At 34.1% G+C, this 25,796-nt stretch overlaps 4 protein-coding genes and 2 pseudogenes across 7 annotated transcripts in view; 3 read left to right on the forward strand and 3 right to left on the reverse strand.

Moving 5' to 3' along the window:
- LOC146907007 (dolichol-phosphate mannose synthase subunit 3-like) overlaps nucleotides 1-20,422 on the reverse strand; it is a 32,287-nt gene extending 11,865 nt beyond the window's left edge. The window contains exon 1 of the mRNA XM_085723471.1: nucleotides 20,276-20,422. The gene's annotated coding sequence lies outside the window, so the exon portion shown is untranslated. The remainder of the gene's footprint in view (nucleotides 1-20,275) is intronic.
- On the forward strand, nucleotides 47-2,815 carry LOC146907009 (eukaryotic translation initiation factor 3 subunit B-like; annotated as a pseudogene).
- On the forward strand, nucleotides 2,763-3,432 carry LOC146907010 (eukaryotic translation initiation factor 3 subunit B pseudogene; annotated as a pseudogene).
- Nucleotides 4,028-8,473, reverse strand: LOC146907011 (F-box/FBD/LRR-repeat protein At3g26920-like). 2 transcript variants are annotated; one of them, XM_085726857.1, is made up of 5 exons: nucleotides 7,648-8,473; nucleotides 7,407-7,544; nucleotides 6,949-7,236; nucleotides 5,063-5,207; nucleotides 4,028-4,327 (listed from the first exon to the last, which is right to left on the reverse strand). In XM_085726857.1, the coding sequence occupies exons 1-4, from the start codon at nucleotides 8,389-8,391 to the stop codon at nucleotides 5,184-5,186; spliced, it is 1,194 nt and encodes a 397-aa protein (XP_085582983.1). In that variant the 5' UTR covers nucleotides 8,392-8,473; the 3' UTR covers nucleotides 4,028-4,327; nucleotides 5,063-5,183. The 2 variants fall into 2 exon arrangements, with proteins under 2 accessions (XP_085582983.1, XP_085582984.1); XM_085726858.1 differs by lacking the exon at nucleotides 5,063-5,207.
- LOC146907012 (dolichol-phosphate mannose synthase subunit 3-like) lies at nucleotides 13,795-20,425 on the reverse strand. 3 transcript variants are annotated; one of them, XM_085723475.1, is made up of 5 exons: nucleotides 20,241-20,375; nucleotides 17,583-17,666; nucleotides 16,241-16,350; nucleotides 15,844-15,951; nucleotides 13,795-14,080 (listed from the first exon to the last, which is right to left on the reverse strand). In XM_085723475.1, the coding sequence occupies exons 3-5, from the start codon at nucleotides 16,340-16,342 to the stop codon at nucleotides 14,021-14,023; spliced, it is 270 nt and encodes an 89-aa protein (XP_085579601.1). In that variant the 5' UTR covers nucleotides 16,343-16,350; nucleotides 17,583-17,666; nucleotides 20,241-20,375; the 3' UTR covers nucleotides 13,795-14,020. The 3 variants fall into 3 exon arrangements, with proteins under 3 accessions (XP_085579601.1, XP_085579600.1, XP_085579602.1); XM_085723474.1 differs by lacking the exon at nucleotides 17,583-17,666 and having other exon boundaries at nucleotides 20,241-20,425; XM_085723476.1 differs by lacking the exons at nucleotides 17,583-17,666; nucleotides 20,241-20,375 and adding an exon at nucleotides 18,261-18,385.
- Nucleotides 20,426-21,937: 1,512 nt separating this feature from the next.
- On the forward strand, nucleotides 21,938-24,999 carry LOC146907013 (F-box/kelch-repeat protein At3g23880-like). Its single transcript, XM_085730953.1, has 2 exons — nucleotides 21,938-23,202; nucleotides 24,700-24,999. Exon 1 carries the CDS (start codon nucleotides 21,989-21,991, stop codon nucleotides 23,198-23,200), a length of 1,212 nt encoding a protein of 403 aa, XP_085587079.1. The 5' UTR covers nucleotides 21,938-21,988; the 3' UTR covers nucleotides 23,201-23,202; nucleotides 24,700-24,999.
- The last annotated feature ends 797 nt before the right edge of the window (nucleotides 25,000-25,796 follow it).

A 25,796-nucleotide genomic window follows, 5' to 3' on the forward strand; every position in this document is an offset into this window, starting at 1 on the left:
CAAATTTTTCCTTGGATTTAATTGCTTCCTATCCAGTAGTGAAGCCATGGTAGAGGATGCAGGTACAAGTACAGGGTTCTCAGCAACTAACCTTGATTTCTGCACTTTTTCTGTTCTTCAGTTTCTTGCTTTCTGTTGTAAGCTTGGAGTGTGAATTTTCATGACAAACTGGTTCTACTTGAGGGTTAATACATAAGTAGCGCATCTATACTGTTGGTATCCCTGTAGATTGCTTGCGACAAGTGAGGAACTTACCTCACAGGCTGTTGGGCGATTTTTCTATCAGCAATTATCACACTAGCCTAATTGTGACATGTTGTATGAACATGATTACTGTGTTTGAGTTGGCCAAGGAAGCCAACTCGGTGGTTTCTATTTGCTCTGGTTTCTTTAACAGAAGTGGATGGAGAATGAATGTCGGTGATCGGTCCAACAGTGTAAACATTTTGGATCAGTATTGCTTGCAATTCTATTCAACTGCAGCGTCCTGCATTTGGGCAAAATTAACAAACAATTTAGTCTTTATATGATATTGATAAGATACTTCAGGATAATTAATGCTAAATGTAATGTATATGATCATGATATATATTGATAGTGAGTGAAGTATATACACAATTTTTTAAAATGGTAGTGCAGGAACACTGAACTTTGGTGGATTTTTCTAATATGATGTGAAATCCCTTTTTTTATGGAGGAAGAGAACTTGGTAAAAAGGGATTTTAGTTTGCCTTGTTTTAGAAGTTATAACTTGATATTATGTGTCATCATGCCATAAAAGATGCATTCTATATCAATTATTCAGTCGTATGGTTGGTACTTTCTAGATAGAATTGTGCCACTAGCTTAAATAATATTTGCATTTGAGAATGCACTTGTGATAGAATTTTGCCTAAACTATGGGAAAGAGAGTAACGATTCTGTGCTGGAATGCTCACTTATCTCTCAATCTGTCCAATTTCATTTCATTCGTCTCACTTATAGCTCTTCAGTCTCGTACCCTTTCAAATTCTTGCTATTATTGGACTTTTTGTGCGTTTTGAAGATGATTAGTTTGGAGTCTCCGCAGATTGTGAAACAGCAGTATGTAAAGATTATATTGGACGGTTTTCTTGTTCCATACATTACCTCTTTACGAATTCTGAAGGCTTGTTTAAACTACTGCTTTGCTATCTTCATAATTTTCCAGCCTTTAACTTGCACTGCACTCTATCTACACCTTTCTAACTTGATGATAAACAACTAGTAGGAAGAACAAGTGGTGTCAAGAAAGAGCTGCATCTATGAAATTTCATTACAACTTTTGATGTCTTGTGATGTCTATCATTTTATCGGATGTAGGAGATAAATAATTTCATTACAACTTTTGTTAAATTAGCGTTGCTCTTTAAATATTATGCTTTTTGTGTGCAATTGATTAACGTGCTGAGATGCTTTTTGTATCGAACCCCTAAAAAGAAGACCACTTTATCATGTATTTCCATAACATGATATTGAAGGGCATAGCTTTTTTTAAGGGTATCGAACCCATGATTTTTTTAGGGGAAAATCAAACCCATGATTGTTACGAGTTGACATTGTAAATTTTTTGACACAATAAGTGCATGAAAACAAAAATGAAGAGTATTAATCTACTTTGATAAAAATCGGATACTTTGTAATTTAGTGATGGATTTTTTTTTTCCCCTTTGCAGATGGAGTGGTGGAAGAGATGATAAGTACTTTGCAAGGATGGGAAAAGATGTACTTTCTGTATATGAGACAAAAAGGAGAGGGTAAAAGGAGAGGGTTGTGTTAGGCCTCGACAGCCAACGTAAAACTTTGTCGAATCTCTATGACATGGACCAAATACGAAAAACATTTTCTGTAGTTGACAAAAAATTCTTAAAGGTTGAAAATTTAATGGATTTCAACTGGTCACCAACTGATCCAATCATTTCATTGTTTGTGCCTGAAACAAAAGTTGGTCAACAACCAGCTTGGGTAAATTTCTGTTTTCCTTCCCTTGTATGGTCATGTCATGGATTCAATTGTTGTTTTATTCAATAGTCTTGTTTATTTTAAATTTATGTTCTTTGACGGATTTGTAGGTAAGTCTTGTTCAAATCCCCAGCAAAGAAGAACTCAGGCAAAAGAACCTTTTAAGTGTGAGTGACTGCAAGATGTATTGGCAGAGCAATGGAGATTACCTTGCTGTTCATGTAGACAGATATACCAGAACAAGGAAAAGCACTTTCACAGGCTTTGAGCTTTTTCGTATAAAGGAATGTGGTATACCCATTGAAGTTCTTGAGCTTGAGAATAAGAATGACAAGATACTTGCATTTGCTTGGGAGCCAAAGGGACATAGGTTTGTTGTTATTCATGGTGATAACCCTAAGCCCGATTAGTATCTACTCTATGCGGACTGCTCAGAACACTGGTCGGGTTTCAAAGCTCACTACTCTAAAAGGCAAGTCGGCAAATGCTTTGTTTTCGTCACCTGCAGGCCGCTTCATTGTACTAGCAGGGTTGAAAGGCTTCAATGGAGCGCTGGAATTTTATAACGTTGATGACCTTGAAACCATGGCTACTGCTGAACATTTTATGGCAACTGATGTTCAATGGGATCCAACTGGAAGGTATATTGTTTGTCTAAAATTGTATTTACCATAGCTATAGCTATTAAATGTTTGACTTTTGTTATTTTACCGATCATAAGTTTACATTGGTTATCTTCAGGTGTGTTGCAACTGCTGTGACTTCGGTCCATGAAATGGAAAATGGATTCAATATATGGTCTTTCAATGGCAAACATCTTTATTGGATATTGAAGGATTACAATATCATTTGTACTTGATACATTGTTTGTGCTTGTCTGTGTACTACAATTTTTCAAAGAATTATTTTCAGATGTACAATGTTTAAGTGGTTATATTTTTGGACATGACAGTTTTCCTTTAGTAAATTTATGTTTGTCAGTATAAATTTTTCTACTAGCAGAATTCAGAAATTGAATTAGTTATATCCCTTATTACAAAAATCCATTTTTTTTGGCAGCTTTGTGATTTTCTGTGACAGCACCTTTTCTTTCTATTAACCAATCTCATGTTCTGGTTTTTTCTTTTCAAAATACAGTTCTTATGGAGACCAAGGCCACCATCTTTCTTGACTCCCGAGAAAGAGGAAGAGATTGCAAAGAACTTGAAAAAGTATAGTAAGAAATATGAAGCAGAAGATCAAGATGTTTCGTTGCTGCTGAGTGAGCAGGAGTGTGAGAAGCGTAGTAGGATCTTGAAAGAAGATTGGGACAAGCGGGTCAACGAATGGAAGCTGATGCATGAAGAAGAGAAGTTAGAGTGGCAAAATATGACGGACAGAGAAGCTAGTGACAATGAAGAGGAATATGAGGAAGTAGTCGAAGTTAACAAAGAAATCCTTCACCGAGTATGAGCAAGAGTGAGGTAATGAAGTATGTTACTGGTCTGGAGTTTTGTAGTAGCTAGTTGGGCAGTGGTTCTTTGTGTTCATCTCTGTAGACCCAATTTTGTGCTTTTTACTATTTTTTTTTTAGAAAATAATTCCTTGTTTTTCTCATAAAATAGAACGTGAAAGACAATGTTCTAGCCCCTTTCCCCAGACACAAGTCTGTTAATTCTATCTTGCTATATCTTGCTATCTTAGCACTCGCAGGTGCATGAAGATATTTGTTTATTGCTTTCAAATCTTCAAATCAGTTTTCAAATTTAAAAACAAAAATCATCAAATGATTCAACCTTGGAAAATTGAAAATAGATGAAACGAAGATACGGATCTTCAAATAATTTATGCTCATGTAAGCTACATTTGTCCAAAATGGGCAAATTAATCCATTTGACAACCCTTTTTTGAAATTTATACTGTAAGGTACCGGGTTAGTGGTTGTATAGCTATAAATATATTTAAAGATAAGCCTCGTCAAGCTTAGTCCTATTTTCTACTCATTCAGAATTTTGAGTAAAGCCGTCGATTTTAAGTAGATGACATACAATATATTCAAGTATTCATATACATAATAAAGACCTTAGAATCTCCATTTCATATATCGGTAACTTCAAAATAGGTGCAGTATCAAGTTAATTTCAACAAGCCAGAAAAAAGTTGTTCATAAAAATTATACTTAAATACTTAAAAGTTACTGATCTATATGGAGTTCAGTTCCACCACCTTCCCTCTTCATGCAATTTTTTGAAAACATCAGTAGCTTACAACTCACAGTTACTCTTGTCCTACATACTTGCATGCGATCCTCAACTGCAACTTTCAATGTGAATTTACAGCATGTCAACATCATTTTTCAACCTGTTTTCTGAAATCAACATAAAAAGAAAAAAAGAAGTAAAAACCTAATAGAAATGTCTTTCATTGTTGTTCTTTTTTATATCAAGAACCATAATGCTTTCCTATTTATCAGGACAGGATAACGGTTTTCATAAAAAAGAAAAGAGAAAATTGTAATTGGTCAAAATCATATCAATCATCTCACTTCTAAAATTGTTTAAGCAGAGTATACCAGGTTCCACACTCTGCTTTAAGTCAAATGAATTTTATTGATGGAATTTATATTTGTATATATTGTCATAGTCAAGTTGAATACTAAATCAGAACTATCATACAATTAAAAAAGATTAACTATTACAAACATATATTGTCATAGTCGAGTCGAATACTTAGAACTATCAAATGAAAATCAAACTAATAGCTCCAAGTCCCTTCGGAGATATCCGATAAAATTGGAATGAAACTAATAGCTCTAATATTGTTAAAGTGGCAATATTAATGGCATTTTAAAAATAGCAAAAAAAAAAAAAATTAATCATATTTGAGAAGTGTTCTAAATTAAAAGCAATGTATTGCTAAAAATACAATCTGTGAAATCCGTAGATTACTAATGCTATGGCAGGAAGCAGTGCATTTTATAGAACACAGATAATATAAGTTGTTAGGAAAACAAAAATTGAAATAACAGAATGATAGAAGAATATAAAAAGAGTAGAAGTATGTTATTGAAAACTTAACAAAATATAGACAATAGAATTCTAACCAAAGGTTTCCACGCCACAAAGGATCGCTCTTTTCATTTACATGATACCAAATGTACGGAACGAACCCCCTAGTCTGATTACCCCTATTTATCTGCTATATACCTTCCCTTCTACCTAATCCTAATCAGGATCCAGGTTGAGTGTCTGCACAGTAGAAGATACCCCATTTGATTCTTATCAGAATCTTGAAGAAAGTAGAAAAGAATGGTGAAACAAAACAATGGATACCTACCTACGAAGCAATGACATAAACACATACTCCAGACACAACACAAATATGTAGACAACAGTAATATTTTGAGAAAATAAAAGTGATTGAATAAAACCATAAAAAGATTTTTATTCCCTGTTCGGAAAACAAGTCTACCCATTCATGATTTGAATCTCAATTTGATAACCATGGATTTAATTAATGATAGGGTTAGGGTTATAGATTATTCCAATAAATCTTTCTAAACCTGAGTCCTATGCAAACGAAAAGTTTAAACACGATATGTTTTGTAAATTTAGATATATAATTTAATTGAAGAATGATTTGCTTCTTATGTGAGTATCATGTTATACCATAAGTTGTTTTATGTATCTTAAAAGTTCAATTTTAAATAATAGCACTTTCTACATTTTGCAAATGATATCAAATAATCAGAAACTGGTTCATTAAGTAACCAAAGAAAGCTTGAAGTCCCTAAACAAAGATTCAAAGTTGCATCTCAACATGAGGCTCCATAACTTGGTCCATCTGAAGCCAAAGGTACCTTAACATCAGCCATAAAAATTGTCGATTACTTGGGAAAACAAACCCGACAAGTCATTGAAGATGTGGTCATTCTTGAACCAGGACCTCAAGAAGGTTAAGTTGCACAAAGGAAGAAACATTTTTTGAGAGATTGGGTTGATAGGAGGTACTTATGAGGCCTCTAAAACTAAGCAACTTAAAACTGACAGTACATCAAATAGTGATTGGGATGTTATAGCTTCTGTTTCTCAAGGAACTTTGTCCGAACAACACGAAATGGACTTTTCAGACAAGATACAACCAGACATTGTGAAAGTGAAAGTTGACGGAGGATCCACAAAATATTAATTACAATAAAACATTAAGAATTCTCACTATCAAAGGAACTGAGTGTGTACTGAAGAAAAATATTAAGTTATATCTCAAGGAGTCAGAAATTTTCAAGAATTGACAATATCCATTATCAGTCAATCTTCAGTTAAAGCTTTACTTTGTAAAAAGGCTTAGTAATCTAGTGCAACCTAACAAGTTGTTAATAGAAAAAATGAAGAGAAATAACACTTACTGAATAAATTATTAAGAACAAGAGAGAGATATATCTCTTCCATTGGTTTTCCCTTTTATAAAGGACTACTCCTTTCACAAAAAACGATCAAAAACATTCAGACTTACATATCCCCTATAACAAGCTATCCTCTTACTAACTATCTGCTTAATTGTCTCTAACCCGTTTCCCTTTAGAATGATGTCTAAGCCCCATTAGCTTATTGTGGGGAAAGATTAATTGATGTAGGAAGAATTTGCTATACTACTTTCCATTTAGATCTAAGTCTCTCTAGTGTGATAATTCGTTTGAAAATGCAACTACTTGTTTAATCTTTGTTCATGCTTCTGTGTAAAAGAATAAAGAAGGTAAATGGCAAAAATGAGGCAATAGTTTACAATTATCACCCTCTTACCCTATGGTTATGCATCAAATAAGAGTTTAGCATACGACTACTCATATAACGGATCAACATGGAAATGATGTCATAAACAAATAAAACTAAAAACAGATAAGTATTAATTCAAACAACCAAATCTAGAAGTTGCATGGTAGAAGCTAATCAAATGATAAGAAGGATAGAGTAACAACTACTTAGTACTTACATTAAAACGTTGTCGATAAATTGTAATTTTACACGCTGCAGAGGCCTTTGGGCATGAGGATATTAGTCTTTTTATTTGAGTTTGTCCAACGTTCCCGATTGTCATGGTTTGTAAAACTCTTGCATTCTTCAAAATATACTTTGTGAATAAAATCTCACTTTGTAGGCCCAAGAAGTTGAAAAGATCGCAAGTTCTAAGGTGTAATGAAAGACATTGTGGAACAACAACTGGGTCTACCCAATTTTCTTTGTCATCCTTTTTAGTCCATGTTTCCTTGTCTAAGTCGGCCTATTAAAAATACACATACAAACGTAAAGGTGTGTTAAGAGTCTCACATTGAATGAGATGCGGAAATTTCTCACCTCACAAGTCAATTTTGTAGGGTTGAGTTAGCCCCAACCCAAATTGTAAGAGCAATCTAATAAAAGATAAAACAGATATGATGATTCTAAACAAACCTGATCAAGGTCAAGCTTCTGTAGCTTGGGGCAGTGGTTGAGAACTTCTATTAAGAATCGCCAACTATAATCGAGAGAAATAAGCTCCAGTTGGGTCAAGTTTTGAAAATTGGGAATCAAATCATTACAGTAATGCACCTAGAATTGATAAATTGTTGGATATCAATGTAAAATTCTCACACGCACACACAAAAAATAAAATTGTTAGATATCACAATGAGTATAAGTATACTAAACAAACCTGATCAATTTCAAAGCGCAGAGAAAGTACATTGTGAACTGCTTTGAACGGAAAACAATAATGATAGCAATCAACATCGGCCCTGATCAAGTTAGTTAAACAAAAGCTGTTCCATTCATTACAAGTTAAAGATTCATCAGAATCAAAAGACACATCATATGTGACTAAATCTTCAAGATTTGGACATCCAGTTAAAAATATCATGAAATCTCGAAGTTGAGGGAACCAAATATATTCCAAATGAAGGGTTTTGAGAGACGGAAGTACAACAGAAGAGTAACCTTCTTCCACACTAAAATAAAAAAGCTTAAGAACAACGAGGGTTTTGCATGTGAGAATAGTGGTGGGCAATTTGGGCAAACCCATTGAGCCGACGGAGAGATGAAGATATTCAAGTTTGCGTTGAACTACAAAGTTGACCCATTTGGTGATACTGTCAATGGGACACTGGATAGGATCATCATCGTATGTAATATCAAAGTGGAAAGTTTTAACAGGAAATGCGGCATCTCGAGGAAGCAGAACGGAGTATACGAAGTCATTGAATCGAAAATTGGAGAGGTGATCTGTTACTCGTCCGTTGAAACGCAGAGTGGGAACGGAGAGGTGGAGATTCTTCCACCGTTTTGAAAGAGCTGATGTTGCAACGGATTGTTTGGTTTCGAGAGAAGAGAGAATGTGACAGAGAAGCACGTCTGGTAAAGTGCTTATTATATCTTCCTCCTCCTCCTCCTCCGCCGCCATTGCAATTTTCGTCAAATGAAGGAGACGAAGCCCAAAGGTTTGGGAAATTGCAGAAGTTTTGTGAGTTGGAGGAGTTACAAGAAAATATGGACTTCATTTTTGGGTTTATGGACACTATTTTTTTTTGGGTTTTGTTATCTTTTGCCATTAGGGCACAGGTTAAGGAATCCAAAATTAGAAGTTTTTTTTATAGAAAACGTCAAAATTTTGACTTTGAAAAATTGACTAAGGTTGAATGCACAGCTTTAAAGACCATTATTTCTATTTAAATTCCTTAATATGTGCCATTGGGACACATGTTAGCATTAGCCTTTTTTTTGGTTCAATTTATGGGTTTTAAACCTAAAAAATACTAATTGATTTTTTATGGTAAAATATATAATATTATTACTTAACTAAAATCTGTTGGTATTGACAATGCATAAGGTCTGAGTTCGAACCCCATGTACTTTGCTTGTTTACAAAGATGAATTTCTAGCCACTGAAATCCTATTTGAATTTGTCAAGTCATAGAATGAAAATAAATCTTTATACAAAAAATTAGATTCAATTTAACAAACGTCACATGATTTTTTTTAAGGAAAACGTTACATGATTTTAAATTGTCTAATAAATATATATTTTTGTCAACTCAACATAACACATCGACAATTTACCATTTTCACCTGCCACAAAAGTCCAAAAGTGAATAAATTAAAATAATAGACGTTGAATGAAAAAAAAACATATGGAAGAGAATGCCATATAAAAACTAAACTTTAAGATGAAAATAAACAAATGACATCCAAAAACTAAAAAACCGGTTGATAGCAATATTGTGATTTTCGCATAATGCTACATTGAGTTTGATCATCTCAACATACAAAGATAATCCACACACGTGAGTTTGACACCACATCTTAACCTAAACCTTAAGAAATTATGTATATGGATCAAATCACTTATATGTTGCTCAACATCTACTCTCACATCCAATGTGAAACTTTACCTCACAGTCAACACATCAACATATCTCACTTAAGTATAAGACTCTCCGCAGCCGACATTTGTCACTGGGATTCACCCATGCTTCATTCGCAAAGTCGAACCGAGTTATAATATCATCATTGGACCTTATGGAAAAAGCCAGCACTGGTGTTAATCTACTCATTAGACATAGAGCAACCACATAAATGAGAATAATACATCTTCATCCAATGTTTTAATTACGACGAAATTCTAGCCCGTGCTTGGCACGGGTGTCCATACTAGTAGTTATACAAACAAATTAAAGCTTGTTCATTCATCACACCAAACATTACTACGATACATCCATATGCTCCAAAACACTTGTCGAAATATGGTTTGATTCACACGTGTTAGTTCATACCACACTGCTTGAATTTTATTCAAATTTAGGTCATTTATGTGACGCGAGAGGGTTGTTTGATGAAATGTCTGAGAGAGATGCTTAAAGGAATGAGGTTTGAGCTGAATTTTTTTCATTTGGGGGGGGGGGGGGGGGGGGGAGGGGGGGGCATATTGAGTGGTTGTAAGGTTCATAGAAACCTGGACATTGCTCGTGTTACGGTTCACAATTTGATGGTTTTGGAGCCCGAGTAATAGTGGTCAACTTCTTAATATGCTTCTGATAATTATCACCCATCTTATGGTCAACTTCACTTGTTACTAGTTGAACTGGACGAGCAGCTGAGGATAGCTGGCTATGTCCCTGAACTGGGGTCTATTCTCCATTGACTTTGGCTCTTCAAGTAGAACAGCAGTCCATTGAAGGATGATTGTGTTGTACATAGCTAAACAGTTGAAGGAAAACCTTGATAAGTTCTAGCAAGGTATGGCTCAAAAGAATTTTTAGCCTGTTTTCTACCCTGTCAAATTTTTCATGCCATAGACTGCAAGAGCACTTAATAACTGTATAATGTTTTTTCCTTGTCAGTCTGTACATGTTTTAAGCAGTAAGTTCTACCACCTTTCTTCATCGTATCCTTTATTTGCTTTAATAATTTTTTAGAATACTTCAATTAATTAGTAAGTACTAATTTCATTAGTTCTCTCTTTCCGTGTGCTAGTTTCCTAGGATGATCTTGTATGGGCAGAGGCATGAATAGAGAAAGAGCCATGCAAAAGAGGAGGCATCGCGTGAACGGAGAAAAGAAGCGCAATGACCAAAGACTTGGGAACATGGACAAAGATAAGAAGCTATGTAAGACAACTCTCATAGCACACATACTATGTACATTAAGGTACCATCTCAAGTGATACATTAGAGGATATCTTACTATGTACGTTCCGAAAATAATTTCAGAAACTATTATTAGAATACTTAATTAGAAGATACATTAGAGGTTATCATCTGAAAATTGTCATCATAAGGTCCTGGTCAATGATGAAAGTTTAGTCACATAACTGTTTGTTCAGAGTTGTTTTATATATTTGAAGCTACAAGACAATGGCTTGTTTGAGTGAAAAAACTCATTTATAAGGACCAACTCAGGTGATAATAGGGCAGACAAGAAGGAGAAAACCAGTAGAAGATAAAGAACCGAGTCTTAATTAGCTTGGTGATTTTAAGTGTTGTTAGAAAACACTTATCATGAGTAATTTGAGTCTTATATTAGAGAAATTATCCTCTCACTGAGGGTCAAAAAGGTGTTATCACACACAACCCTCTCTTTTAACAAGAATTTGTATAAGGTCACAACCATTCCTTAATTTTCGAGAATAAACATGCTTTTACCAATTCACCTTTTTGTTATTGGATAAATGTAGAAGATGGCATATTTGCCACGATGATGTCCTTTTTTGTGTCATAGTTTTTGTGTATTATACGGTTACACCAGACACTTTGAATGCTAAGAAATAATTGAGAAAAGTGAATCTTTTCTTACTGATACAGGAGATCGATCCCTAAATTTATAATAATAGGACTCGTTACAAATTAGATAAAGGACATAACAAACTTTAATTCATAATCACTAACAGCTCACAAATAAACTTGTACACATGGATTAACTTACTCTAAAATGTGAAAAATAAGGAGCAGTTGCAAAAAGTAGATTTAATTATTGAATCAGACTCAAGAAATGCTTTGATATGAGTGGAAAATGAAAAAGAATGTCCATGGAGCCTTTGGTTTCAATTCAATAAGCTGAAAAGTATTTTAAGGGTGCTAATAAGTGTTACTTGGGTGCATTTTTCGAGAGGCGAATGGTTATGTGGACACTTTATAAAAAAGAAGGTGCATGGTAGGTAGACGGGTTATGTGGAGTTGTGAATCTCGAGAACAACTGATGTTGGATCTCAAGAGCTTGATATTCGTTCCTAGGCTTGATGGTGTTGAAGGATACTGGTGGCAGTATCTATCTAGACTGCAGTTAGAAGTTGGAATTTGCATTGTTTTATTTTAGTTATATGGTTAGGGTTTGCAATATATGATGGTGTTAAATAACATGATCTTCTTGTACTATTGTACAAAGATATATGTATGATAGAAGTGTGCTATGCTCATCTCTGGTCAATCTCATTTGTTTTGTCAGAGACAAAGGTTGGCTTTGATTATTTTGGGTATATTTCTGTTTGTTAATGCCATGCATATGACGTTGAATTGCATGTCAACAATGCCGCTTCTCATCTGTTATAATTTATTAAATCTAACCCTCAAACTATCTTCCTGACACGTCACATTTACTCTATCCACGTCCATGTTACTTTGCCACATCTTCTAATATCTTACGTGTCCCTCTCCTCATTGCACCTCCCTTCCTCTCATTAGATTTCACGTAAGCTAAGATGTGCAGATTTTTTTCGGGTAGATTCTTAAGTACCATCAGTTTTCTTACTCTGATGCCTGCGATTGGTTGGAATTGGAAGTCGTTAGCTTTTTTCTGCTAAATTTTTCTGCATAATCGCAGATTCCTGATGTGTTGGGCAGCTTTATTGGCAATATGGCCGAGTCTTCAATACCGACAGTTTTCAAGACTGTTGTGCGGGCCTAGTTATCGGTTTGTGCTTTATTGTATCAGTTTGTCCTTTAGCTGTGCTGGTGTGGCGGCGGGACTGCGGAACTAGTGTTATTTACGTTTTGGTTTTGCGGCAATTACGTTTGGAGCTGCGGCTTGGTTTTTCTCTGCTGAATGATAAGTTAAGGGTTGTAGTAGGCATGTATAAGGAGTTTTCTGCAAGTATGTTTGTTGAAAGCAATAGCATTTTGTTTATGTGCATCAGTGATGAGTATGTTGAACTGGTTGTTAGCTATTGTTGGAAGCGTTTGAGGGGTTTGGGGTTCGGCCCTTACTAACCACACGATGAACCACCAAGGATGAATCAAAATTAAATGGTTCCATTACTGCCACCGGAGCTTAAAAGAAGGATCAGTATAGCAATGCATCACAACCATCTATGAAACCTTCAACATTTTCAGTGGTTCTTTTCAACATATCCATTAAACCCATCAATTTTCCACCTTTTTGTTAACAGGCAATTTTCCACCTTCGTTTCTATTTTCAACAACAACTCTATGCAGAAAAATCAATTGGATCCATGCTATAACCGTAAACACTATTTGATTTATGCCTTCAAAAACTATGCGAACAAATAAAACAATTGATTGTAAAAGAAAGAGTATACATACATTAGTGGAAATCGAACGTTGTTCGTATATTACTTTTTTAGAGTAAAAGGTAGAATGCCAAAAAGAAATGTTTTCAAATATAAATTAAGAAATTTTCAACTGCACAACATATACTAGAAAATTAAGAAATTATAAAATATATCCAAAGTTATTATCAAATAAATATAAAAAGAAATAACATTTACTTATGAAGTTGTGTTTACAGAGTTTTAAAATCATCAATTTTCATATTTAAGGTAAATTTGTCAGCAATCTCATCTTCAATAAAACAATCATGCAATTCATCTTCAATAAAACAATCATGTAATTTCTAACAAAATCACTTTTCATCTTATTGTGTAGCCCTCTTTTTATGATTTCATTGAAGAAAATGCACATTTTATGGTTGTTAATGACATCGAAAGAGCCAACACAAGTCACTGTACTTTTTCAATCAATGGATAATAATTGGATTTACTTATCTCAAGTAATTCTTGACATAAATCATCAATAGTGGACAACATTCTAAAATTGACATTTTTTATTTTATTTTTGTCAAGTAGCCTAGTGACTAGAAATTCACCTCTCAAGGTTAATAAGTGGAGTGTATGGGGTTCAAACCCTGGTCCATGCATACATTATGCAATATGCCTACCAAATGAGTTAAGTTCACGGTGACGAAAATTGGCATCTTTAGCTACATCAAATTCTCATTGTTGCAATTCAGATTCCATTTGAGTTTTTTCTTGAATAGATCAATATAATAATTTGATGTGTAAAATTTCTGAAAATGATTACAAAGGTTGAATGACTTGAATGCATCATTGAGATGTAAAGTTTCAAATAAGTTCGGTTGTTTGCTCACTAAATCTACTACATAACTCATTTAAGTTATAATCTATGATAGCATTACTTAAGTCTACATGATAATAATGTCCAACTTGTAGGAAAACGAGATAAATTGTGCTCATGTATAAGGAATTAAAAGAGATAAATTGTGTATCATATATACAGAACACATCAGCTGGTATTGACATCAACTCCCCTTTGCTTCAAATATTCCTTGGCCTCAACAATATCCTGGAAAGAAACAACAAAATGAGCGACATTATTTGGCATTGTACGACAAAGAGCTAACTAATATGATCCCGCATTAGGTTACAATCATCTGGTCATGATGATGATTATTTAACTGCTTAAAGAGCATTTAGGAGGATAGGCTGGCATTTATATGATAATTGAAGCACCATTTGAACCAAGTAAAGATTTGGGGCTCGACATTGAATACGTTACAGTCTACAAATCAGTATGGAAGTCTTATTCGATCAAACTGAGAAGGATGGTCCATTACAGGATGTGCCAGACGGCAGACACTTTTGCATGACAACTACAAATCAGTATGGAAGTCTTATTCGATCAAACTGAGAAGGATGGTCCATTACAGGATGTGCCAGACGGCAGACACTTTTGCATGACAAGGCAAAAAGGTTGTGAATCCAAAGTTATTGTATCCAAAAATCCTTACACATCGCATTGGCAAGACTCAGGAGGAGTACTCATAAATCTAGTCTGGAGTCTGCAACAATATTTTTTTTTCAAAATGTTCAATGAGGGAAGGGCAGAAGGATGTTGATGATAATGGTGGAAAATGACGCAGTAAAGAATAACTGAAACTCATACCATGCTTCAAACTATGATAATCAATATGGGATACCCAATGGAGTGAATGCCACAAGTGGAGTCTGATTTCTTCTTATTTTTGTAGAAAACATTTTTATATAATTGAAAAAAGTAGAGAACATTTTGATAGAAATAATGAGGCCTTAATGAACCCAGCTCAGTGGTGGACCTCAAGGAGTTGCCTGCTAACAGGGATTACCCTGTTTATGCAAACATGATTTGAAAATTGTGTTTATTTTCTCCACCATAACATTTATGTCCCTAATTTTTTTGTATAATGATAAGTTTTTTGGTTCTGTAGGGTGACAATTGAATTTGAACACAGTGGGTAGAAGTAGAACTACTACTTATTTTCTCCCCCACAACATTTTTGTCCCCCCTCTATACCTATTCCATTGTCAATAAGAAAAAGTCAACAGCTAGCCTACAGCCTAAACATTTTGGTAAGTATACCCTTGGAAACCATGAGATGGAGGCCACGCACCCCATCTTTGGATTGGACCGAAATGGTAAATCCTACCGAACTGGATTTGATGCCCAAAGAACCTAGTACAACAGATTCAGCAAGTAGGTGGTTGCATGGGCAAGGGAAGAAGGGTAAAAAAAAAAAGATTAACCTTCAATAGCCATAAATCCTCAAGGGACCACCTTAGGTCCCCTTTTAAAAAGGTCCGTATTATTATTAGAGGGAAGCAGAAATATAAGTGCACTGTAAAGAAACAAAAATTTGGTGACAGGTGGAAAAATGAGTGTGTGCTCATAAAGACAAAAGTTAGAATGTCTGAGGAGAATTCTTTGATATTCGGCTGAGAAATTTGTGATTGGCATATTTTTGGAGGACACTTTTAAGACTGATATTTTCCCTTTCTCCTCCGTAAAATTGCAAGGATATCTTGTCCTTTATTATAAATTATTTTAACCTTAGTAATAGCTAATTTCTAAACTGGATGAACCTCAACAATAGCTAATTTGTATCCAAATTAAGTGTGTGGGAATTAAACACAAACACTGTTCCAGTCCTGAAATTATTTCAAACAATTGTAGAAAAGTAAACTCCGAGTGCACTTATCTACGAACATATATATTCCATACGAACTATAAAAGCACAGCACTTAATTAAGTATATAACAATGCAACCACTAATGCACAGAGGTAGACCATACCTTTTGCAACAACAGGGCTTCTTGAGGACAAGTAGGAAAATTCATCAGACCAACTCCAACCGTTAATAGACCGTAACATCCTAAAGACACAACAAAATAGATTGGTAGCTGCATAAAGGACAGAAGTATGGTTGTTAGCATTATGATGTTTATAATTCTATCAAAATATAAAAAAGAATCAAAAGGTTCGGTTAAGCTGGGAAGGATTGAAGATGTTTGAATCCATCAGCCAGCAATCTCGTTGGTAGTCTATCTACATGCAGATTATAAGTTCACATTGAGGCGTATTTCATGTCATAGCTTTGGAAACAGATAAGTTCTCCCACCCCAAAAGAATATTGTACCATAGAACACATTAAAAAGTTAAAAGTAAAGCATGTGATGACATGAAACCTACCAACCAAGTATGACTTTGAGGAATGATAGAAGTTTGTAGAAGGCCAACCCATAAAGCAGTGATGGCAATTACCAGCGACAATATCTTTACAATATGCTTCATTTATCAATCTGAAATCAGTGAATAATATAAGTATTTGTGTGTAAATGTGTCATGTGTATTTTCAAAAAGAGGTTATACTTGTATATGCTTTATCACAAAAATTAAGTACGTGGGTGCGTATTCATGGTAAAATAGAGGGAGCGCACAGACGACAAAAGAGACAATAAATAAAGCATACAAAGACATAAAACAGCACACTCAAAAGTTGAAGCAACATATGTTGCAATTATTACAAGAAAGCAAAACTGTGAGCTAAAAGTCTAAAACAACAACATAAACTCTAATGCCATGAATCCCATGATGGTGGAGTCATTAAGCCTTATAACTAGTATAAAACAGATTATTTACTTCTATTTATTATTAAATACGATAGCAGAAAACATCCATTCATACCCATCATCATAACACTATAAAGCATATACATAATTCAGGTTCCATATCCCTGTCAGACACATGCTCAACATGCCATCACAAAACACTAATGAGAATCGTGTGAATGTATCAATTTCGTTAAATGGCTAGCAACCAACATAGACACAACATGGACACAGTCATTTCACACTTTATTTTAATTAAAAAGGAAAAAAAAATTATGGCAAGGATGCTTTAGTCAGCACATACGAAGTTGATTTCCAGTAACTTTTCAATGCATTTTATCTCAAATTTTAATCAAAATATTGTAAATCATGAAGCTTGCACGTGGATATTATGAATTATGAAACTTTTTCCTTGAATTTTATATTTTGCCACACAAACAAAACATGTTGTATCTTGTCCTACAATATCTGAAATGTAGTGTTTGGATTCCTGGTCGTGCTTCACAATGGAAGCAACCAATTTTTTTATGCAAAATCAGGGTATATATGTGGACAACATGTAATTACTCACAATTTTATCCAGATTACTTTCAAAAGTTCATCCACAAACCAGAGTTATGCAAATAAATACTAGAACAAGAACAGTCCTTTATTTATGACCACAAATTTGAAGTAAAAGATTATTACTACCACTGCCATCAATATGAGTATGTTACTTAAATATAAATAAAAGTAATTGCTCAATCATCCAGCATTGCTAGGCAGATGTAGATGAAAATCTATACCAGTTAGATCCAGAAAACTAAATCAATGCATTAAATGTGCAAGCTTAATATGCAAATGAATATTTAAACAGCTACTAGTTCAAATGATACACCATGTCTATCACTTCAGTAGAAAATAAATGTCTCAAACAGGCAAACCTTGTGCATGATCAGAGATTTCTAGATTCCAGTTATAACGTAGTTGTCATACATAAATCAGACATTTACTGGATGCTCATATATCTGTAATGAGGCAAAGCCCAAAAGTTATGGTCTAATGCAACTGAACTCCATTTTAAAAATAAAATAAAAAACGAAATACTCAAACACAAGACTGTTTTGTAGCCACTGCCATCAGATGGGATTTCCATGAAATTCATTTCATTGTTGATAATAACAGATATTATAGTTATATCACTCAAAGCCCTTGCGCAGTTTCCCAACATCATTTGGACTTTACTAGCAAAGTATATGCTTGACTAAATTCATATTTATCGATCTCTAAATTTCTTTTTAAAAAGAAACTTATATTGCACTGCTTGACCCAAAAGAAATAGGCTTCCAAAAAATCAGGAGTGGGAAGGTAGGCATTACAGAAACAAAATATGTAAAATTAAAAATAGAAACCCATTGCATTTGATCATGGAATTCAATTCATAACATACATCTATCACAAAGCAAATGCATCATTCAAAAGGATTATAACTGGTACATGTACATTATAGCAGCTCCCATCACTGGGGATGCAAATGCAGCTAAGTTACTAAAATGATAAGGATGTAAATTTTCAAAATAAATAATCAATTAAAACTTCACTCGAGAAGAAAGCAGTCATACATTGACAACTGAGTGAACTATTTGCAACTTCCATCAGGAGGGATCACCATGAAATTCATTTCACTGTTCAACAGAACTCAAAGCCCTTGCGCAGTTTCCCAACATCACTTGGAAGTTTAAGGAACAAACCCTATTAGCTAAAAGCCCTTGTTGCCAAAACTAGGCAGCTATGAACACAAGTTATTGTAAATATCAAAGGCTTTAAGAAAGAACAATCCATCAAATTCAGAATTACACCAATCCCTAAATGAATAAAACAAACATCACCACAGCATCTCAATAACAAGAACAGTCCTTTATGACCACCTAATTTCAGCAAATGATTATTGCTATTACTGCCATCAATAAGTTAGACACCATAAAAATGTTGCAGTCAAATATAAATAAAAGTAACGGCTCAACCTTCCAGCATCCATAGGCAGACGTGTATGAAAATCCTAACCAAATATAAATAAAAGTAACAACTCAACCTTCCAGCACCGTATGAAGAGCCATTAGCTTAAAAGGTACACTAAGTCTATCTCTTAAATAGAAAAAAAAAATATCTTAAACATGAAAACCAATTGTTCGTGATCATGGATTTCTAGATTCCAGTTAATTTTTTTTGTCATGCATACATCAGACATTTACAGAACGCTCATAGACCTGTATTTACAGAATGCTCATCCATCTGTAATGAAGCAAATCCTAAAAGTTATGGTAGCCTAATGAAACTGAACTCTTTCACTTAAAAAACACTCCAATAAAAGACTCTTGTTGCCACTGCCATCAGATGGGATTTCCATGAAATTCATTTCATTGCTAATAACAAATATGATAGTTACATGACTCAAAGCCCTTGCGCAGTCTCCCAACATCATTTGGATTTTACAAGCAAAATGTATGCTAGATTAAATTCATATTTATCAACTAACCTACTAACAAGTATAAGACTCGCTACATATCATAGATATTGAAGATTTTACATCTTAACCTGCTCTGAATTTCTCTAAACAAAAAAAAAAAACATGTAAAACAATTGTACTGCTGGACCTAAAAGAAATAGACTTCCTGAAATTCAGCAGGAAGATAGGTATGACTAAACACTAAAACAGAAAACAATTAAACATATAAATAATATACAAACACATTGAATTAGATCATGGAACTCAATTCAAACACATACATCAATGACATAGCAATTGCATTAAAAAATTATTGTAATCATATTTCCTAAAAAGTTTAAAATTGGTTAACAACCGGTATATCATGGCTGCTCCAATCTCTGCCCATGCAAATGCAGCTAAAATGATAAGGATATACCATATCAAAATAAATAACCAATTGAAACTTGAGTGAAGAAGAAACCAAATCATACATGACAACTAAAATAAACTATTTGCCACTTCCATCAGGTGGGATCAACATGAAATTCATATCAAAGTTCAACAGAACTCAAAGCCCTTGCGCAGTTTCCCAGCATCACTTGGAAGTTTCAGGAAAAACCTTATCACCTAAAAACCCATATTGCCAGATAGCACTGTTTGGATAAGAAACTTAATTGCAGCTTATAACACAAGCACTTATCATGATAAACACTTGTGCATAAGCTATTTCTATATAAAAAAAAATCAAGTTAATTGTTTTTGTAAACTTTATAAGTTGTTTTCGTAAACTATCTTGGATCACTTATGAAGATAAGCTGAAAACAGTTTATAAACATGTCATAAGTTGTTTTCATAAGTTCTCTCAAACAGGCCCAAAGTCAACAACTAACACTTCAATTCTCGTAAATATGAAATGCCTTAAAAAAAATTCATCAAGTTCATATTCACGCCAATTCCTAAATTCATAATCTTAACAAACTCATCAAATAATTAGCTAGTTCAATCCCCAATTGCATAAAATGAAAAAGCAATAAAACAGATAAGGATTTATTCATAAATCTAGGGTTTTCTTAAGAAGAAATTAGTAAATGTAAATGGGAAGAAGATTACACACCAATTGATGAAGAAAGAGGCGGAAACAGCTTAGACTCCGTCAGCGGTTAGGGAGGACTCAGACTGGCGGCAGCAGGGGATGGCGGCGACGGTGAGGCGCGGCGGTGGAGTGATTTGAGAAGGAGCGATGAAAATGAGATTGAGACGTTTTATTCGATAGAAGGAGAAGGGAATGATTGGACTATAATAGTAGAGAAAATTGTTTAAAACTTTATTATTATTTTTTTTTTTTTAATGTATTTTGGTCCCATTTAAAACCAAACATGTTTGATTATCTATAAACTCTCAAGATGCTGATCACTCTCATATGCATGTGTACGCCTCTTTGTTGGTGAAAATTTTTGGGTTAAAGGAGCATATTCGTAACATTTCTTTCCAACATGTGCTTCGAGAGGGACACCATTGCGCAGATTTCTTGGCCAAGCTCGGGCGCTCTTCAAAATTATGTGTGACTTTTTGACATACTCCTCCATCGGAGTTGAAGTCAGTCTTGAGGCTTGATGCCCCAGGCTGAGCCCCGTTTTTTGGGTTTTTTTTCTCTTTTTTTCTTTTGTCATTTTACCAAAAAAAATCTATAAACTCTCAAGTTTTAAATTTCAAACATTTTTAGAACATTATAAAAAGTTTCTTTGCAAAATATAAGATCAAATTTTAATTTATAATTTTATATTTTTTTGATTTTTATCTTTGAACTTTTAACTTTTAAAGTTTTAAAGTTTTTTTTTTTTTACATATCATTTAAAGTTTTTATTTATAATTCATCAAATGTTAAAAAATTCTATATTTTAGTGAATGAAGGTGCTATAATGTTTTAAACTTTTTTTTGATAGAACAACTTTTTAAACATGTTTACAAAAACTCTTTTAAAAATTTAATAGTTTAACGATAATTAAACAAATTTGTTTTTAACAAAAACAAAAATTCCATGCAAATTATTTATGGGACAAATAAAATTATTAAAATTAAATAAGACTATATTTAGTATGTCTCAGTTAAATTTTATATGGACTAAAACTTTATATGAACAATTTTTTTTATTTATGTTATGAAAAAAGTTTCTTTTTTTTTGTGGTGATCGATGTTTAAACCTTATGCATTGTTCATATTAACTAAGTTAAGTAAGAGCATCTCTAATGGGGGGTCCTTACTTAACAAGGACCTCTCCCTGTTAAGGACTCTCCATTGGAGGAAGAAAAAATGAGTCTCCGTTAAGGAACGGACAACTATATAAGGATCCTCTCTCTCTTGGGTAACTAACGGGTCCCTACGTTTAAAAAAGTAATAAAATGTGTACTACTTGGTGCCACTTGTATAAAGGAGTAATAAAATGTGTACTACTTGGTCCCACTTGTAAATAGGAGTAATAGGTAAATTATTTTTGTTTAATGATGTAAAGATGGTGGAACATATTTAAGTACTTTTCATTGGAGTTTTTATTAGTGTATTGTCATTGGAGTCATTGAATCCTTAATAGGTACTTTTATTAAAGAATTATAAATAAGTGATGTGTCATGTGGGGTCCATTTAAGGAATCTTTGTTAAGGAACTACTATTGTGGATGCTCTAAGTTAACAATGATATAAAAAAAAGTTTGTATTAACAATAAAAATAAAAATTAAACCAAAAAATGATAAAATAAAAAGTAATTTGAAACCTACATTTCCCCTATATAATGACTTGTAAGAACAACATACAGACACAAAATTAGGGTTAAACACTGTCGTTGTCAGTAACCAACATTTGCCTGTCATGAATTCAAACAGCGATCCAACATCGATGCTGCTAGTCCTCTTGAACGAAATCCTATCAGAAATCCTATCACGCCTTCCTTTCAAAACTCTAATGCAATTGAAATGTGTCTGCAAATCATTGAAAACCCTAATCTCTGATCCCGCCTTCGCCAAACTGCGTCTTCAGAAATCATTATGTGACGCCAGCCTTGCACTTATCCCTAACTGGTCCGACATGCCTGGCCAGGACTTGAGTTGCAGCGTTGTACCCTTTCCCATGTCCCGCTTAATAGAAGATGCGGAAATCACCATTGACAATGATCCTTACTATCTAATGAGTGATAAGGATTGTTGTAAGATGGTTGGTTCATGTAATGGCTTGATTTGCTTGCTCGGTTATTCTTCCGTTGCCGGGAATAGAAACTGGCTTCGTTTTTGGAACCCGGCCACTCATGCATTATCTGAAAAACTATTCTTGTTAGGCCATGGTCGACGCACCAAATTCACATTTGGTTATGACATTTCAACTAAAACTTATAAGGTGGTGGCTTACTCTGCATACAATGTGAAAATTCTCACCTTAGGTGATAATGTCTGGAGGAATATCCAAAGTTTCCCTGTTGTTCCTTTTGAAATCGTGCCTCATCATGGCAATTGTCATCCATTTGTGAATAAGGGTGTGTATGTGAGTGGTACTATTAACTGGTTGGCTATTCGAAATATGACTGAATATGAATGGAGTGATATTACAATTGAGCAATTTGTGATTGTCTCGCTTGATTTGGCTACAGAGACATATCAACAGCTGCTGCCACCTGAGGGGTTTGTTGAAGTACCAACTGTTGAGCCGTCGGTTACTGTATTGATGGACTGTCTCTGTTTTTCTCACAGTTTTCAGGGTTATTTTGTTTTATGGAAGATGATGGAATTTGGAGTTCAAGATTCTTGGACTCAATTCCTCAAAATCAGTTTTCAGAATCTTCAAATTGATGATTATGATTTTTATGATTTTCTACCATATGATTCTCAGTTGTTCTTGTTCCCATTGTGTGTTTCTGAGAGTAGGAACACACTAATAATGGCAAGCAATCAAGAAAGCGATTACCATAATCAGCATGCAATTCTCTATGATTGGATAGATAACAAAGTGGGGAAAGTTAGGTCTAAGAATGAAGTGCTGTGGTTTTTTGCCGAAGAATATGTTGAAAGCTTGGCTTCAACAACCTTTTGAAAGTAAGTTCCTCTTCAATATTTAGTTGTTCAAATTTATTATATGTGTTTTGTAATCTCTGAACTGAACGTGTTTGTTTTGGTTTGTTTTAATATATTATTATAACTTGAAGACTATCCTCCCAAAAGGAAATTCAATGACTCTTGAATGATGTTTGTTTGGTTGATATTCAAAACATCTTATACAAAACTAGAGTATCAAGTTGTCCTCAATTTGGGAGGATAATAATACATTATTTAAAATTTAAATGCAAGTAAAATAATCTTAAAAAGTAGTAGAGTAAATTGTTAAAGTGAGAAAAATGTAAATGGGTTTGATACACATAACTTTAGACTTGGACAAATTGATTATCTATAGCTTTGATGAGAAAAGGAAAAAACGCCATTCACTCTTCAAACTGACGTTGTATTCATTTTCTTAAAAACTTTGTTATTTATAATGAGTGTGTTTGTACTTGTACTTTGTATTGTATTAATGTTCAAATTGGCTGAGGGTATGTTCGTGAACCCACCCCTTGTTACTTATGGGTGAAAGGAGCTTTGGAATGAGTACCAACTATTTTCTATTTGAATACATGGAGTTCTCCTTTACCAACAGGAGTTGGGTCTAGCGAAGAGGCTAAACTCCCACAACGTGACGAACCACGGTTCGAATCTCGGCTGGGAAAAGTCGCCTCATTTTATATGGATGGATGTTACTTTTGTGCTTAATTTATTTCTGCGTATCAGTTAAGTTTCAGGTCTGTGCCTGAGGCCTGGACCAAAAAGATTCAATGACGGGGGAAGAAATGGAAGCAGGTATGAATAGTAAAAGGCCCAGAATATCCAAGCCAAAAGGGTCCTATTAAGTGGTCCAATCAGTCTAATGCATAATGTCCGGTATTGGGAGTCTTGTAGTAATCCATAGATTAGGAACTGAGTGGGGAAGTGAGCTCTACTCTAAACTCTAAAGGCTGCTCTGCCACCTAGGGGATAGGAAACCTAGTTAGGTCTAGCGAAGAGGCTAAACTTCTGCAACATGGCGAACCACGGTTTGAATCTCGATTGGGAAAAGTAACCTGATTTTAGTGTGTCAGGAATCAAGTAAGATTACTTCCTATGGAGGGAACTTATGTGAAAACAACAAAATTGAGTTATCCGTTACCATGTTTTTTAAGCATGAAAATACCTTTGCAAATAAATGTGTGTCTATACACACACACACACACACACACACACAAACTAATTCTGGAAATAATGATTATTTTGTTTTCTGTTATAGATAATGATATTGTAGTAGAATCTAATTTTTAATATCATAACCGTCGTGTCACATATGGTACTAGCTTTTAGGCATCAAGGTTGAAGATAATTTCTTTATTATTTCTTTTTCACGAAGGAATATGGCTGCACTTTCGAGAATTATGCGTTCATTTTTTCTTTACACTTTTGTTATACATTTGGTATTTTGATGTTTCTCTCTCCTGTTTAATATGGGCCTTTCTTGAACAATATGACCAGAACCTCAACTTCAAGAACATCTGGTGCTATTGATGGTCAATGCAGGATGGTAGGATGAAAGGGAAGAAGAGTTGTATTGGAGCCTGCATTTTCTTAAGTTTTAGGACTCATTTTGTATAAGAGATTTATGGCCCTCTTGATGCCTCTTTTAGACTTCTTTGAAAGTTTTTGTGGAAATTTACCACAATATTTGTGTATTTTTTTTTTTTTTTTTGCGACTGTACTCTTATTTGTGTAAGCTTGTATGAGCTTGTGGAAGTCTCTAACTTGTTAAATGATTCAAGCACACATTTTGCATGACCATTCGAGTATTTTAGTAATATTTTTGTAGTTGCATAAGATATTTAACCTGTCAATAACATGGTTGGATGATCTTTCTTTGACATTTTCTGCGAATTTTTCCTTGGATTTTAAATTGCTCTTGATATAATCTATTTTCACCCAGTCAATCTCCATATTATCCAATAGTGAAGCCATGTTAGTGGGTGCAGGTACAAGTACAGGGTTCTTGGCAACTAACCTTGATTTCTGCACTTTTTCTGTTATTCAATTTATTGCTTTGTGTTTTAAGCTTGGAGTGTATGAATTTCATGACAAACTGATTCTAAGTAGTGCATGTATACTGGCATCTCTAGATTCCTTGCGACTAATGAGGAACTTACCTCACAGGCTGTTAGGCGATTTTTCTATCAGCAACTATCACACCAGCCTAATTGTGACATGTATGAATATGATTACTGTCACAGAATCACTTGATTAAAATTATTTTGCTCGATGCAATTACTTTCATCATGTGTGGTTTTGATTATCATTAGGTGATGATCAGGTATGTAGCTTATCAATATCCCACACTTTCATTTGTTATATACATATAATATACTCAATATTTTGGGATGCATTTTAGTTGCGGCGTTCCAAATTAAACCCAATTACTGAACAATGTAAGTCATTCCTGATTTGTAGCTGAATTGTATTCTCTTTTCTATACATTTTGGCCAAAAATCTGAGGTATGAAAACGTCAAAAACTTTGGACTAAACCTCAGTTTTAGGTATCAAAATCTTGCTATTCAAAAAGTTACATTACACTATATGTCCA

This window comes from Medicago sativa, chromosome 7 (assembly GCF_051527215.1).
Source record: "Medicago sativa cultivar Bolivia chromosome 7, Bolivia_mono, whole genome shotgun sequence".
Lineage (NCBI taxonomy): Eukaryota > Viridiplantae > Streptophyta > Magnoliopsida > Fabales > Fabaceae > Medicago > Medicago sativa.

Excerpts from the sequence above, each read along its gene's own strand:
- LOC146907012 (XM_085723474.1), bottom strand. The coding sequence starts at position 16,342 with ATGAAGCATATTGTAAAGATATTGTCGCTGGTAATTGCCATCACTGCT. Across the intron at positions 15,952-16,240 it reads CTCAAAGTCATACTTGGTTG|CTACCAATCTATTTTGTTGT; the intron begins GTAGGTTTCATG and ends TCCTTTATGCAG. Across the intron at positions 14,081-15,843 it reads AAGCCCTGTTGTTGCAAAAG|GATATTGTTGAGGCCAAGGA; the intron begins GTATGGTCTACC and ends GTTTCTTTCCAG.
- LOC146907011 (XM_085726857.1), bottom strand. The coding sequence starts at position 8,391 with ATGGCGGCGGAGGAGGAGGAGGAGGAAGATATAATAAGCACTTTACCA. Across the intron at positions 7,237-7,406 it reads AGAAGCTTGACCTTGATCAG|GCCGACTTAGACAAGGAAAC; the intron begins GTTTGTTTAGAA and ends TATTTTTAATAG. Across the intron at positions 5,208-6,948 it reads TTTATCGACAACGTTTTAAT|ACACTCAACCTGGATCCTGA; the intron begins GTAAGTACTAAG and ends TCTACTGTGCAG.
- LOC146907013 (XM_085730953.1), top strand. The coding sequence starts at position 21,989 with ATGAATTCAAACAGCGATCCAACATCGATGCTGCTAGTCCTCTTGAAC.